The sequence below is a fragment of the Camelus ferus genome, chromosome 24, assembly GCF_009834535.1.
Source record: "Camelus ferus isolate YT-003-E chromosome 24, BCGSAC_Cfer_1.0, whole genome shotgun sequence".
Taxonomy (NCBI): domain Eukaryota; kingdom Metazoa; phylum Chordata; class Mammalia; order Artiodactyla; family Camelidae; genus Camelus; species Camelus ferus.
In genome coordinates, this window is record NC_045719.1 from 14,467,049 (window position 1) to 14,484,338 (window position 17,290).

Consider the following 17,290-nt stretch of genomic DNA (forward strand, 5'->3'; position numbering starts at 1 on the left):
GCCTCTGCCGTAGTCGCACTGGTCTCCATGGCTTTGCTTACACTGTGCTAGTCCTGGGATAAATGCTTTCCTCCCATCTGCTCTCTCACAAACCCCCGCCCATCTTTCAGGACCCGGTTCAGATACCCCTGCCTTTCTGAAGTTCTTACTGTTAATCCTCTTGTGCAAAATAGCATTGATGTTTCTTTATCTGTAATCCTGTAGCACTTTGTTTACACATTTTATAGACATTTTGCTTTTTGGTAATGCTCTGGAACTAAAAATGATGTTAAAGACCAATTTACTGCTAAAAATTTATTCATAATTTCATGTTCTCTTTCCCCTACAAATTCAGAAAGCATACGCTTATGCAGACGAAGACGAAGGACGCCCATCCAATGACTGTTTGCTCATATATGATATTGAAGGTGTAGGTTCCCCTGCTGGCTCTGTGGGCTGTTGTAGCTTCATTGGAGAAGACTTGGATGATAGCTTCTTGGATACACTGGGGCCTAAATTTAAGAAGTTGGCAGATATCAGCCTCGGGAAAGAAGCTGAACCATACCCAGAGCCTGACCCCTCTTGGCCAGCTGAGAGCACTGAACCAGTTTGTCCTCCGCAGGGAACAGAGCCCATTGGTAGTGGACACCCCCCTATCTCCCCACATTTCGGCACTACCACAGTCATTTCTGAGAGCACCTACCCCTCGGGACCTGGTGTACAGCATCCTGTGCCTATTCCTGATCCTCTGGGCTATGGTAATGTCACTGTGACCGAGTCTTACACCACCTCTGGCACTCTGAGGCCCTCTGTCCATGTTCATGATAATCGACAGGCATCCAACGTGGTGGTGACAGAGAGGGTGGTCGGCCCAATCTCTGGTGCCGATTTGCATGGAATGTTAGAGATGCCTGACTTGAGAGATGGGTCAAACGTGATAGTGACAGAAAGGGTAATAGCACCAAGTTCAAGCCTGCCCACCACTCTGACCATCCCTGATCCTAGAGAGTCTTCAAATGTGGTAGTGACAGAAAGAGTAATCCGGCCAACTTCCGGCGTGATGGGCAGTCTGAGTATGCACCCCGAGTTATCGAATACCCACAACGTGATTGTGACAGAGAGGGTAGTTTCGGGCTCCAGCATAACTGGAATTAGTGGCCCAGTGGGGACAGGCGGAGGCAGCAGTACAGGCAGCAGTGGCCTGATTGGCAGCGCAGCCGGAGTAAGTGGTGGTGGCATTGGGCTGAGCAGCATGGGGGGGACCGCCACCATTGGCCACTTGAGAGGCTCCTCTGACCATCACTTTAGCAGCACCCTGGGTTCCGCCTCCCCGACCACAGCCCGAAGTCGAATCACAAAGTACAGTACAGTACAATATACCAAGTAGCCAGCACCCAGCACACTTCTTCTCAGTGATTGTGACTTAGGTTCAATTCATATCACCCAAAAATGAACAATGTGATTTGTGACGCACAATTGGGTTCTAAGAAAACTGTGCAACGAGGTGAGACTCCACAGCAAGGGAAACAGACGGAAGCAGTGTTATTGGGCAAGAGCTCTCCTTGGCATTTGTAAACTTTTTTCTCATATTAATACTAATGGAATCATGACAGTGAACTAGAACTTGAGACAGGGTCTTCTTTGTGCCTGGATGGCCCGTAGGGTCTTCCTTGCTTCCGTGTGGCCTGTAGTATATCTCCAGCACACGGAATAAATAAAACTCGGTCATGTAAATGCACTGGCCTTAAGATGACAATTCGCATAATTCTCCTTGCTCTGTTTGGATTTGCCCTGAAGCTCAGGCAATACCTAAAAAGAACTAAACATGCAATATGTGCTCATGTATGTGGGAAGAATTTGAAATATGTGCCAAATGCCATGTCAGTTTCACAGATAATATAAATAAAAATCCAACCACATATTCAGACCAGGGTTAATCATTAAAGAAAAAAAATCTGGCTACACAGCTAAGTCCACAAGCCACAAGCACTCCTACTTTAATAATTGCACTGGGTAAAATAAACCTCGAATTAGGAGATGTTTTCATAAGAGAGTGGCAACAGAGAGACTGATTTGGGGTAAACTGGCAATGTCTGAGCCTGGATCTTGAGATGGGGCTTCAGCTATAATTCCTATGGAGTCAAGGACTTCTCTGATTCTAGTTTGTGTTTAGTGGTAGATGCAATGGTGATGAATATTGTATACTGGTGAGGTTGCAGGATATCACACCCATTTCCCCCTTTACCATTGTGACTCTGACTTAATAAAGGAAAACCTGACAACTATACTTCTCAGAATGAAGAAAGTAACACCTGACATGGTTGTCATCACTAGCTACCTTCCAAGGAAGCAGATGGGAACTGCATTGTATTTTTCAGATTGTGTTTTTAGTGTTATTCATTTATACCCAGCTCTTTATTACACATCTCCTAAGTTAAAATAATTTACTTAGGCTGAGCTGTGAAAAACAACCTGCAGTATGGTTATGCTTTGGGAAATTTTTTTTAAGGGAATCTTAAAAAAAAGTTTTTAGAACATGTAAAATGTTTAATGGGGGAAGTTAGAATTATTCAGTAAAGTAATACTGTATTATTAGTTTTGATTGAATTTAGTACTTTTTTTTTTTTAAAAACAACCCTCTGCTGTTATTTTGAAAAGATCAACAAGGAACTTTTAACAGAGTTGATGATATTGTGTTTACATGAATGAAATTGTACTAGACAACCCCATTTCCTTACTCAATTCTACTCCTTGAATTTTCTCACTAGTCTAAATTTTATATTCCTGGTTTGATTGGTCAATAAGCTCTTGGATTATATCTGCTCCCGTTTATAGAGGGTTCCCAAATTACATAGTATGATATATTTTTCTAACTTCAAAATTTAGTAATGTGTTATTTATGATACGTCATTTCTGGCAATTTGCTTTATAGTGTTACCTAGTTAAAAATCTCTGAATAGAATCAAAGCATTTTTAGAGGTAAATTTACTATTGCACGGTAGAGGAATTTTTTCTCTTTTCTGAATTCAATGTTAATATGTGCTCACTAATGTGAAACTCGATATGACAAAATCTTTTAAGGATTAGTCCTCTCAATTACTCAAAGTTCCCAGGGTGTTATAAGATCAAAGAATAGTTATTGGACTTCCAATACTTGTCAAAGGGGGATGGGGAGTGAATGACTTTTACCTAGAGCAATTTTGCTCTGCGTTATAGTAGATGATGTCAACATTTTCAAAGCCACAATATATCTTATTTTAACTCTGTAGACTATGTAAAATTTCGGTAGTCTGTAGCATGCCAAAATGTGGAGGTGTAAATAAAATCATTCACAGGGAGTCTTTTATTTCTGTCTCCCATTTGGAGGTTCCATTAATAATTCATAATCTTTCTAGAAAAAAAAGTCAAACTGTATTTATTGAAATATACTTGAGTATGGCTGGGTCCAGGAGTCTGAAGAAATAAAAATAATTATTAATTATTAGTACTTGTCACTTTGATACATCATAAATGTTTCCTTAAGACTCCTTATATCTTCCAGAAATGCTTTTTAGGTTGTCTAACGAATGTCAGAGTGACCATCCTTGATAGCTATTGTTAGTAAGATCCATTAGTTACATAAAACCATGGGAACTACATGGAGAAAAAGGCAGTATTAGTCATCAATCTTTCTAGGAAGATACTTTCAAATCAAATTTTTTTTTCACGATTACGTATTGATGCTCTAACTCTTTATTCCTAAACTTTAAAATTGCCTTTTCAAGGCATCAACCATTCTAAAAGTCATTTAAAGGCATGTAATTTTTTTTTTTAATGAACAGCCTTTGGGCAGAATTTAATTCTTCTCTCTAGGTGCTTTAATTCATATACCTTAGGTCATTCTATAAGCTTAAGAAAAGATACGAAAATTGTTTTATAAGTGAATAGTTAAATCCATATTGCAAGCTGAATCTCAGATTCACTTGCTTCTAATAAAACAGAAGGAAGAAATAGTGATTTAAATGTTATATGTATATAGTTTGAAAACAAAGTGTTTAATATTTATAAAACATCTCACTTTCCAGAGAGGTAGTCCTCAGGGCAAAAATTAGTGTATTATAAATTAAATTTAGTATTTAATGTCAACCTAAATACCATCTTGAGTTAAATTTGACATTGAATTCCAGATTTATCTGCTACATATTATTTGCCTCTATGTATGTTGTCTGATGTAACTATATTTGCACTAAAAAAATTACAGAAAAAGTATCTATTTGGGTTATTTTTATAAGCCTTCATCTGGACATCTGTTGTAAACTCATGTATAAAGTTATAAAGTTATAGCCTCATAATCTTCATTCAATGTAATGTTCTGACAGAATTTTAATCATACAGCTTCAAAAAGTCCATATTCACTCTGACTGGATGTTTTGGTTATAGGCACAATCATTTCTGAAATGATACCAACATTTGAATGTTATACACCAGGGTATAGAACACACACGCAGCCTTTGACTATAGTAGGAGTTTAAAGGTGTTATAATCTTGGCTAAAATGGGCCCAGCTTTTTCAGAAAGATATTTGAAACCCAAAACAAACTTTTGAAAGTACTGCCACATTTCCCCATGCCTATTTAATAAACTCCAACCTCTGTAGGGATTTCTGGTGTTTGTAAGACCTCCTTCGGGTCGTGCTAGCATACAGCAGCCCACAGACATTACTAGTGCCCTGGAAATAGAATGCGTCTTCCAGGTCCCGTTAGGACAAAGACATAAATGGATCAACCTATTACCCATCAACTAATTTTTTAAAAAATGAATTATCTATTGTTTAGTTGTCTCCATTCCTCCATTTAGTTACCTTTGAATTACTGAACACTTTCGCTTAAGCTGGACTTAGTCTAACTTCTTTTTCTTTTACCATTTTACGGGTATTTTTAGACTCCGATATTCATCTTGGGTGATGTGTACAACAAGGTGCTTTCCTTTAAGTTTCAATATAACAGTTCTCGGAATATTTGGGTGCTAGTTTCTTGCTTGGTCATCTGTTGGCTATTTTTAAGTCGGTTTGTAATTTCCAAAGAGTTGTGTTTACAGCAATAAAATGATTAATACGCCTTCATTATCTTCTCTGAATTGTAAGGTGGGGATGGGTTTTAGAATATAAGGATTAATTAGAGGTTATCAAATCTAGTTATTATTCTCAGTCCATTTCAGGGAAGAAACAATGATTTTATTTTCACACTTAAAACTTTTCATTTTCCATTTCCTGGCTCTTTTTTTTTTTTTTTTTCCTATTTACTGAGGAACCTACTCTGCAGAGAGCTGCTTAAAGCACAGCCGTAAGCAGCCCCATGCAAACAAATAAATAACTTGCATTTTAAACTTTTATTTGATACTTTTATCATCTCTATGCTTTCACCTTTTTCTCTTTCATACTCTAATTTTTTTGGTTTACATCAACATTTTATTTCTTTCAAATGGCTTTTCTTCTTACTTGCTTTTAAAATCAAACCCGTTCGTCTTTATTGGGGTGCACCTCCTTGTTGCTCTCCAACGCCACTTTCAGAACATGATCACCTTCGTCATGCACACAACCGTCCCCTTTGCAGACATAGGGAAATACTTATACCCTCCTCCCTCTCTCCTCCTTGTACCATTTCCTGACCTCTTAATAACATCCCCACTTTTATTGATGCCTGTATTTTGGCCCACAATCTTCCGTGATTTCTCCAACTCCTGAAAGTGTTCACAGTATCTTAGGTGGCCACATAAATGAGGCACTTGACATCCCCCATTCTCAGTTCCTAGACCTCCCTCTTCCCAGTCCATCTCAGCCACCTGCTTCCTCGGCACAACCCAGCATGGCAGTACCTTGGATGCCTCAGTTTCACGTCTTCTTATCTTTTCAGCTCATTTGCTTGAGGATTCCAATTGTTCCAATTCCTCCCCTTCCTCCAAGCTCCAATTCTTCGGACTCCCACCACTTTCTCACTGTCTGTCAGCTTCACTTGGCTCCTTGTCTAATCAAACTTCATGAGCCCAACTACAGTCACCTCTTGGAGCATTCCTTCTACTTCCTTGCCCTAATCTTTCTCTTTCGTATCCAAAATCTTTCACACCCCCATCTCGGTCTGCACACAAACAGCTAAACAAGTGATTCAAATGAGTTGACTTTTTTCATTTTATATACTCGATTTCAAATCTCACAGTAACATCAAATGCTTCCCTAAATCCTGTCTGATTTCGTGACAGACTTTCCATCTCATTATACTAGATGAAGGTCTTCTATACCTTCTCTGTCCTCAACCCTCCCACACCTCCTCTTCCCCCTTATTCTTAGTTGATGACCTAATCCTGTTGTTCACTGAGAAAATAAGTCAATCTTGAATCCACGCATCTTCCTCTGCCAGGCCTGCACATCCACCTGCATTTGCACCCACATTCTCCCCTCATCTTATTACAATGGACTTAGTGTCCTACTCATATAAAAAGACAATTCCCCATTTGTGCTCAAGGACTTTGCTCCTTCCTTAATAGCCTCATAGTCTCTTTCCTGTTCTCTCTCTGTCTCTTTCCCCTGGAACATTTCCATCAGCACCCTCCCTGTGGCTACTGCCTCATTTTTTGTTTGTTTGTTTCGCCAAAAATTTTAAGACTCATGTACACGTGCTTTTTTTTTCTTTCCCATGTCCCATCAGACTTCAGCGCTCACCCATCAGTCCATCAGAATGGTGCTTGTTAAGTTTGTCTAAGACCTATACATTGCCAAATACAAGGCTTACTGTTCTGTCCTGGCCTTTCTTAACCATTGGAAAGAATCTGAAAAAAGTTAACTATTCCGTCTTCCTTGAAACACTCCTCTTTCTTGGCTTTTAAAACATCATCTTCTATGGATATGGATTGTATTTCACTGGCCAATCTCTCTCATTTTTTTGGTTCCCCACTTACCCAACTTTTAAGTGGTAATGTTCCCCTACAGTTTGTTCCAAGACCTCTCCTCTTAACACTCTACACTGTCTCGATGATAACTTATCCAAGCCCTTTTTAAAATGTTTCAAGATTAAAACTTGTAATTTATCCCCTAAAAATCCCTCATCCCAGCAAACATGACTCCACTGACCCATTGCTCAAACCTGAAACTGAGTACTCCTCCTGGATTTCACCCTTTCCCTCACCCCTCACATTTCATCCATTAATAAGTCCTATGGATTCTATAACCAAAATATATCTCAAGCCATCTAACAGTTTCCATCCCCATCTGCCACCCTATCAGAACTGCCTCTTAAGTAAGGACCTTCTTCAAACAGTTTTCCTACAGGTAAGCCTATCTGGCCTTCTAAAGGTATAAATTAAAATTAAAGTATAAATTAGATTAAGTCAATCCCCTATTTTAAGAATTTCAATGGATTTCATTGCATGTCTTAGGACAGCCTACAGGGACCTGCCTGATCTGGCATAAAAGATGGCGGTGGAAAGGTGAGGGAAGCTTGAACCATAATAGTTATAATGGAGGAGGTGGGAGGAAATGGACTGAAGAAAGGCTCTGAACTCTGCAACTGGTATTCATTCTGCATGGAGCAATTCCCTCCTCATTTTCATCTTTCAGGTAGCAACTTAAGTATCATTTCCTCAGAAATTCTTTCCTTGACCCACTTGCTCATTCATTCATTCATTCATCCATCCATTCCACAAGTAGTTATTGAGTGCCTAATAGTAATTGGGCCAAGCAGTGGTGATACGATGGTGAGCAACACTCCCCATGGAGTTTATGTTCAGGAGAGGGAAAGGGTAGGGGAGGTACGACAATAAACAATAAATATACGGTGTATTAGACTGCAGTAAGTGATCAAGAGAAAAGCAAAGCAGGGCAACTGAGGCTAGGGTGGGCAGGATGGGGACGATACTCTTTTATACAAGGTCGTTGAGACGGGGTTCTGCTATAGGTAGTATTTGAGCAGACACCTGGAGAACAATCAGGAGCAAGCCATGTGGCTTCCTGGGTACAGGGCATTTCAGGCAGAGGGGACTACAAAATTGCAAAAATTCTGAGGCAGACATGATCTTCAGGTATTCAAGAAAGAAGGAGACCTTTGTGACAGAGTGAAAGAAGGAAAGCACTGAGGAGCGAAGTCTGAGAGGTAACAGGGGATGAGGTGGAGTTTGACCCTGCAGGCCACTGTAAGCATTCTGACTTATTCTCAGTGAAATGGAGAGCCACTGGAAAGCTTGGGCAGAGGAGTGCTCTGCTCAGCTTTGTATTTTTTTAAAAGATCACCTACTGCTAGCTCTCTTAATGAGGGAGTCCTACTACTTGGTTTGACCATACAATTTGGTAGCAAAACAAGTGACAAAAATAAAACAAAACTCCTAAACAGTGTAATAAAGCAACATGCAAAAAGAAATTGGAAAAAGGGCACTGAGCAATAAATTAAATTCGAATCTCACTGTAAAGTGCCTTTAAAAAAAAACTCAAGCATAATAAATGCAAATGGAGAATATTAAATTGGTGAGCAAGTTTGAAACAGATACCAGTTTCTGGGAATGTACTTGGTGACTGAGTTCAAATAAGACAAACTCAAGCTGACCCTGGGAGACCTACTTTTCCGAATTTTACAAACAAGCTTAGTTATGCCAAACTCGGTATATCTCAGTCCTCCCTGTGACTATGTTCCAGTCATCCCTCCTTGTATAAACTCTAGAGAGGAAAGCCCCCATCTCAAGAACTTTCCCAGAACTACTCAGAATATCGGGATCCAATTCTTATCAAGTTCATATCTGGCTGAACCCAGAATGTAATTTGTCACATTCTTCAAAGGAAAATACTTAGCTGCATTCAAATTAATAGATATCTCTTTCAAGATGTATGCCAGTTTCTGCTTGATAAATTCCTGACCCAGGCTTCTCAGTTTGTTTTGATCACATCTTCAGCTGGATCCACTCAAAAGTGGACCCCGAGACAGGATGTGAGGGCAATCTGGGGGAAAGGGATGGAGGTGAAGGAACCACTGGTAGCAAATGCAGAGATGAAACAGGAAAGGGAAAGCAGCCAATAAAAGTCAGTTACCACCACAGGCAACTGATGCCCTTCTGGGGAAAACCCAGGGAGCTGGTGTAGTACCTGCCACCAAAGAGTCAAGCATCCCAGAAATGAAGGAGATTGTGTATTCAGACAACAGCCTTCATCAGTTAACCATTAAGGACTGCCTCTGGGGACAGAATTCCCTGTGCTTGCTGCACAGGTGGCTAACGTGGCTATGGCACCCATGAGGTGAAGACACACAGGAGCCGGCAGTCAGAAACTGGGCGTGCGGACACAGAAATGATGAGGGCAAAACATGGGGGAGGGCACCGACAGGATCTGTTACAGCCATGGGAGTGCTCAGCACTCTTGGATGAAATATGCTACATGAAACCTCAGAATTTTCTGATTTGACAGCCTTTCTTGAACATTCCACTGTAAATAAGAGTAGGTCATAAGTTAATATATCGATAGATTGGATAACAAACCCCAGTGGTATAAAACAGGAAAGTCTTCAGGTCCCCCTTGTCATTAATTTGTACCTTTATGATATTGTGTCATTTGTGTTAATTAGGTGCTTGCCCCTGTAAAGTGCTTAGACATATAATCATTCCCCTGTAATACGTGACTTAGCTTTACTGTTACACTTTTAGGAGTGACCTTGATAGATAATTGGTTTTGATGTCTATTTACTGCCAAAACGAGGGCTATGAGTCAATTAAAGTCACCGTTTTTTGCATAAACAGCCCTAACACTTTAACAGCTTATTTCTATGTTACAACATGACAACTCACTCCGTTTCTAAGACATATTCTTGCACCTAGCTTATTGAAAGGGGTACTTCAAATATTCTGTCATTATTTGAATATGGAAGCAATTAAACAACAAGTTTTGAATTAATGTATGATGCACGGAAGTGAGCACAGTGACAAGCAGAAACTCAGTAATTATTTGCTGGATACATGGATAAATGCTATTCACTCACACCTCAGTTTTTCTAAAATCCATTCTTGCCTTGACAGTCTATATGAGAACCGAGCGCCTAGATTACATCATATTGCTTGTCAAGTTCCCACCATTCCCAATAGAATTTCTCTTTCAGAATTATTCTTTGGCATGATGCTGCTTTAAAATGAGAAACAACATAATTCAATTTCGTTAGATTGTAAAATATATCTTGACCAATGTCTTAAATACGCTTTGGGAAAAGACTAGATAAATAAAAATTTGGACCTTCCTAGTATGTAGTTAGGATTAAAGGGTAAACTAACGAAAAAATTTATTTTCAAATGTAACTAAATATTTTTCAAATATTTGAAAAATAGTGTCCAGAAAAATTGGAATGAGAATGTTAACTTTCTTCATATGACAATGACCATGGTAGCAATAGAAAAGTGCTCCCAGAACCCTCTGAGACTGACCAATCATATCTAATATCACCTGCTAGGTGAAGTCAGATATATGTAGAAATTCAGACCTTTTTCACATGCTGTTCTCTGGGAGAATGAGTAAAGGTACTCCTTCTCTCAGGGGATGAATATTTTACTAGATACCCTTGTAGCGTAGATAAAGGGCATGTCAAAATATCTATCCACCTCTGCTGCCTATTCAAAATCAATAAACAATTTGGGGGTTGGCATCTTGATTCCTAGGGCAAGTAGAGGGCATCTGGAGAAAGAAGACTAACTTTATAGTCACCCCACCATGCAAACTAATAAATTAATATTCTACTGAATAAATCATCTTCTGTAAACATGATTATTGTGCATCAATCACCAGGAGAACTGATCTGCTTCCAATATAAAGACAAAAATAAACGTGAGCCTAGAAAACTCAGATGCCAACCTTGCAGTGGGGAAGGTTGCTGGGAGGGGGCCCGGAGCCAAGGAGCTGAAGGCGTCCACCAGAAGTTGGAAAAGGCAAAGGAAACAATCCTTTTCTAGAGCCTCTCGAAGAACTGCAGCCTTGCCAACACCTTAATTTTAGCCCCAGAAGACTCATTTTGGACTTCTGACCTTCAGAACTATAAGATAATGGTCTGTGTTGTTTTCAATCACTAAGTTTGTGGTAACTTATTACCACAGCAATAGGGAACGAATAGCAGAATTAATTACATAGAGTAATAGCCTAGTCTATATAAAAATATTATCATTCTCAATTGCAAACATTTAAAGAAATCCAAAACAAACTCAAAAGAGGGAAAAATTAAGTAAAGATAGTTGCAACACATATGACAAGTTAATTTCCCTTACACATGACAAGCGTTCATAAATCCATAATTAAGACATCAGTAACACAATGGGAAAAAAGGGAAAAGGAAGCAAACTTTTCACATAAAAAGAAAAGTCATCCGCCCCTGACCCCGATGACATTTTTCAGGAGAAGTATGCAGCAAGTATGCAGTAAGTATGTAAGTAATCCACTTTAATTAATACCGAGCTAGAAGCCACGCTGCTCCTTCTGCCCTTATTTGGAAGACATCCCACACCAAGGACATGAAGTCACAGGGAATCAACAAGGCACCTCTCTCTGTGGGTAAGAATGATTTTAGGGTGTAAACGAACATCATCCTGATGGTATTAACGTAGCTCTTTAGGAAACTGGCGTTTAAGTCTGTGATTCCTAACACCCACTAAATAACCTGGTTTGCCAGCACCCCCGTTGCCATACATAGATTGGTTTTAATGAGGAGACAAGTTATCTCCAATGCCATTATCTCGGGGTGAACAGACATGTAGTTACAGCAACTGCTCTAGGTCAAAGCCAAGACAGCCTCGTTGACCGCTCGTCCATCCCCCAGGCCCAGGCTAATGAAAGCCCTTCTGCATGAGTCAACTCTAGAACCTACTTGCCTGCAGCATTTGACATAGTTTGGGACCATAAATATTTTTAAAATTTCCTTTCCTCTAACACTTGTTTTCAAGAAATTAAGCTTTCCTCAAATACTTAAATAATATCCATCAGGAACCCTAAACTGTGATAATTTGATAGGAAAACTCTGTCCTAACATCATTTTCATAATAATTTTGCCTGTGTAGATTTCCTTTTTTTTTTTCCCGAAAAGAATTTGAATTAGCTGTCCTCTGTGGCATTACTTTTAAAAATGTGTGATAAAGCACTTACTATGTGCTAGGTGGGTAAGACATAAGGAGGGAAGGTGTCCTACCACTTTGGAAGCGGGATGAAACAATACTACAGAAGCACAAGAACAGTAATTAAACATCAAGAGGACCCCTGAAATTCAACGTACACTTTCATATGAGCAAATGAAATACTACTGTTTTGATTTCAAACATAAATAACGGTGCAAACTTATTTTAAAATTTCCACTTGCAGAGTCAGCTTTTAAACTCAATAGTCTAGTCAACTCTACAATATAGAAAGGATTTTTTTTTTTAAGATAATAACATTTGGCCCTCAACTCTTTTCTATTTTGCCTTCACCTATCTAGCCAATACTGGAAAGTGGCTTGGTATATATATATATATAAAAATAAACTGAATATAGATCAGGAGGTAGAATTCTTGCCCTTTTTATAGTAGTCATAAGCTTTTCAGCCTCTCTGGGCAATGCCATTACATGAAGACAAGGGAAGGAAGAGAGGACAGGTTAGATTAATAATCTCTAGGGTATCTTTAAGCATTAATATCCCATACTCTGTTTCCATGATGGCTGGTACCCTACAAGAGAAACAGAAGAGCTACTATATATCTATCTAAACTCACAACCTCAATCAAGCTTTGCCTAGAAAAGGATTTCACTAACTACAGTCCTTTGGGGATTCTATTTTGAGATCATTCCCCTCAAATCTCCCAAGGAGTAAATACAAAATGAGGTGATGTGGCATCAAGTGATCACTTCTCAGTTACTGCAGAGTCTTTAAAATCTGCCCATGGTAGTAACCTCCAGATTCAAAATTCTGGGGACTACTGAAATGAGGAGTTATAAATGGGGAATTCTGGAGGAATCATCCAAATAATCTAGTCCTTATTTCTATTGCTTGTTTCTTTTCTTTGAAACTCATTCTATACAAAGCAATTCAGATAAATAGAAACTTTTATATTTCTGAAGAAATCAGCCAATTATGGTGTAAACAAAGGGTGGAAACCCTTGTAAAATAGCCTCATATGACACAGCAAGGAAGAAGTATAATTTTCCCCTTGTGAAAAATGATAACTCATAGGGGTCTAGACCTGTTTCATTAATTCTCTTAGGCAAATTAAATTATTCTAATTCAAGATTAGATAAAATAAAGCAGAAATCAATTTCTTTTACTGGCCAACCAATGGTCAACTTTCTGTACGATGCATGTTAGTGTAATACACTATTAGCGGCTGCCTCAGAGCCTGCGTGGAACCAGCACCATATCTACCTCCCACGTGCAGAGAGACAAGGGGAAGATGCTGCTGCATTCGAAAAGCCCAGAGCTCACTGGTGCTATTGATAGGGGAATGTATCTCAAAGAGTAAAAATATTTTAATGCTGTTCTGACCTAGGTATAAAAGAAAATTTTTCTATGGTAGATACAACTGTCAGATTTCAAACCTCTGGACAAAAATTCATGAAAACAAAGAAGGATGAAAGCTCACTTGGATATAAAACAGCTACAAGAGAATTTTCAAAATATTTATTTACTCTAGCATGGCTTTCCATAACTCTTGTTTTAAAGACTAGTCGAGCATATGTTGAAATAGTGGGTTACTATCCATCCCGTGAATGTGTGTGTGTTACTTCTAGACAATCTGGAAAACCACCTGAAGATGTATTTAAAGAAAGCATGATCCAGACACATGCCTTATCAGGTCAGCTTATCTATTTTTGAATTAGGCAGATATCCCCAAATATACAATTTGGCTTGAGCAGACATATCAAAATACTGCCTCTTTGTAACAATGTATTTTTTTTCCATGCTTAAGTATAATTTCCTGCTCTCTGTCTCACAAATATTTTCAGCATACAATTTATTTCTCTTCATTTTAGAATACTATGTTAGCCCTCTAACTGCCTTGATTCTTTCCTATGCTTCCAAACATGCTAAACCATGGTTCTCGAGGGACCAAATTCTACTTAGAATACATCCCATGAGTAGGGACAGACATGTCTTGTTTCTGAATTTCAGGGATGGGGTGGTGAAGGCAAGATGTAGGCTCCCTTTAAAATTCTCCAACCGACACCTAATAGTAATCAGAGAAGACTTAACTACATTTTCTTTTTATGTCTTTCAATGTTGCTGTCAGCCTGCAATTTATTTTTTTCATAAGAAAACTACACCTGTTCTAAACCGAGACTGACAAGGGGGAAGAGAGAAATAAAAAAGGGGAAATGATTTTCTGAAATATCCAGATGCTGCTCTGCTCTTTTCTCTTTAAATTCCTAGGTTTCCAATTTCAGCTTCTTCTCAATAAACATTTAAGGGGGTTTAAAAGGTGTTCCTCACTCACGTTATGTACTTTTTTTATCAGCAGAAATGCCATGAGGAGTGAATGTACTCAGTATTGTGGTTACCTTAAAACAACGGAGTTAATGTTAAACCCTCATGGTCTGACTGTATATTGAGGAAAGAAGATGCTAAAATGTAGAAACAAATATACTAGTAAAATTACAGTTTCTTTGTCTTAACCTTATTTTTAGAATGTCTTTAAAATTGAGGAATACAGCTCACCTATAGGACTTCTTAAGGAAGGAAGCAGGAATCACCGGAATTAAGAGATGAAAGTTTCATTATTCTGTCTTTCTCCCTACACCACACTTAGGCCTGGTACCTCTTCACAATGCCCTCTGCTCAAAATCGCAGTCCTTGAAGTTGGTTCTGTAGTGAACGTGTGTGTATGTGTGTCAGTATATGTAATTTTGCTTTTACAACGCTGGCAGTAAGAAGCAGCCTACTAATTTTATTCAGCATGATGACAGGCCCTAGCATTTTAATTATTTTTCATGTTGTGAGTAATTTATTATTCATTGGGTATCTTCCCTGTAAATCTTGTCCTCGCTCTGTGAGGTTTTTCTTTGGTGTCCAACAAAGGGTTTCATTGCAATAAGAATCAAGGTGTGTCTATGCTCTTACCCAGAGCCCAAGCAAGGCCAGTCATCCAGACCAGCCCCGGAGTTTGGGGTGGGGAAACAGAGTCATTATAGAACATCTTCACTCCTCTATCAAGAGAGCAGCAGTTATCACCAGGCCCTCCTAGAAGGGCATCTCGAAGCACATCTTGCTGCAAAGCCGGATTCAGGACCCAGCGGACCAGGACTAAAATCAAATCTCACTGGGCTTCGTGTGCAAGAGAGACCGAAGGAATGGACTGGCTCCTTTTCAGGAACATGAGCTTTTTGATCATTCTAATGGTAAGTAGAATTTAAAGGCCTGGGAAAGAAATGCAATCTTGCCGTTTTGTCTCCTATGTCAGTTATAGGACTTTCCACATGGGATTTATTCCATTTTTAAACCCCTTCCTGTAAAGAGAGTTCTAAGAGTTCAGCCTCTGGTGACTTCAAAGGACTCTCCATGCTGAGGGGACAAATGCCATAGAGAAGCAAGGGTCAGGATCTGGTTGAATTAGACTTAAACTGCATCAGAGACATAATCCGATTCAGATTAAATGCTGGGATAATTCTAAAATTTACAATCAGAAATAAAATATTCTATTTTCTTTTACTTGTACTTATATCAGACATTTTGCTGTCAAAATTCCCAGTGCAAATGGGTTCCACATTTGTAGGGAAGGAACACTGATCAAGCCCATTCCTTTTACACAGTTATTTCCCTATGAGTTTGCTTCAAGGTGGAGGAATGTTAGCTACGTCAAAATTACACTGCAGTTAATTATGAAATATTTAAGCTGTAAGAATTTTTTTCCGGTCAGAAATGACTAAAGAACAACGAAGAAAACCAGGCCATCAAGACAAACCCTTTCTGGAATTATTAAAGCAGTCCCACAGTCCAAAAGGGAATGTTTAGTTGATCTATTTCTTTAAAGCAAACATGGCATTTTGGATATTACATTGGTTTCCTCCAACCCCTGGGTGCCCAAAGGCACGAAGTACTTTCCCAACAGGCATCATGCATGGTGAGTGTCCTACCTTTGAAAGAGGTAAGGCAGCTGCTAATACCAGATCCTTAGAGCAACAAAGATCAGGTTAGGCAACTCACAAAACTGCTGCCAATTCAATTAGAAAAGTCTAGTTAAAGAATAAAGTTAAGATAGGTTAGAACAGACTAGACTTAAATCTATCACCGGTCAAGTGACAGAATGATTCAGTCAAAACAGTTAAGGGAAAGTATGTGGAAAGACAGGAGAGGATTGTGAGGAAACTGTACATACTTCTTTCCAAGCAAATAAATGCAAACACCCTATAGCTGGCTGCCTTTCGGTCTCCCAGGAGCGTCAGCAGTGGGGCTACCCCAGAAGCTTGGGAAATGATGCCTGCCCCATTGCCAGGCATGTGGCGTGATACGGGGCTCCTCTGCACATCAGCTCCACGAGGCAGAGGGCCGCCACACTGGGGAGATAAGGGAACACTTCGCTGTACGGCTGGCCTGGCAGCCGCCGTTCTTCTGGAGTTCACGTTTCCATGAACTTCAGTGTTGGGCGGGAGCCCAACACTGCCAAAGGGCACGCAGCCCAAGCTTGGAAGGGAACAGCGGTAGAACATTCCATTCTCTGAGCTTGGGAGACAGAGGACTAAACAAGACAGTGTTTGAAAAATATTTGTAAACTGAAAAACTCCAAATAGAATCGCAATGCCCTGTTATAATGATCATTGTTTTACTTACACTACTAAAGAGGGACGAATGCAACTTGATCTTTAACACAGATCAAGAATCATCAGCATAGACCTCTTGTTACACTTCTATGGGTCACCTGCATACTTGGACTCAGATCAACCTTTGTTTTCTGTACGGAAAACTGATTGCATGCATCAAGGTTTTAGAGACAACCTCTGAGCACTAAATTTCACTTGCTATTCCTCTCTGCACAGACATGTTTTATGACAACATTCATTTAACTGAAGAGTTCATTTGTCTTCTCCTTGATCTTGACAGAGTATTATAGTTCAGATTCTCAGGATCTCTCTTTGGTAGTGTTGATTTATTATAAATTTTAGTGTCTTTGATATTAAATTTCTCCCTACTGATACTAAAATACTTGTATTTTACATTTCTTGGTAATTGTGATAGACTTAAGTTCTTTTTGCATTTCTAATAGATCCTTTAAGATATCAGTTAATAACTTTTGGAATTGGGAAGTAGAAACTTCTAGCATGTTTTAAGATCGGAACAAATACAAGAAACGTTCAAGGAGAATTAACCGAA

At 39.2% G+C, this 17,290-nt stretch overlaps 2 protein-coding genes across 2 annotated transcripts in view; both read left to right on the top strand.

Moving 5' to 3' along the window:
- DSG1 (desmoglein 1) overlaps positions 1 to 5,079 on the top strand; it is a 34,466-nt gene extending 29,387 nt beyond the window's left edge. Inside the window, exon 16 of the mRNA XM_032467172.1 lies at positions 335 to 5,079. Coding sequence (XP_032323063.1) covers positions 335 to 1,366 — 1,032 coding nt within the window. The 3' untranslated portion in view covers positions 1,367 to 5,079. The remainder of the gene's footprint in view (positions 1 to 334) is intronic.
- Positions 5,080 to 15,039: 9,960 nt separating this feature from the next.
- DSG4 (desmoglein 4) overlaps positions 15,040 to 17,290 on the top strand; it is a 37,880-nt gene continuing 35,629 nt past the window's right edge. The window contains 1 exon segment of the mRNA XM_014561292.2: positions 15,040 to 15,321. Within this exon segment, the coding sequence (XP_014416778.1) occupies positions 15,274 to 15,321 (48 nt within the window). The 5' untranslated portion in view covers positions 15,040 to 15,273.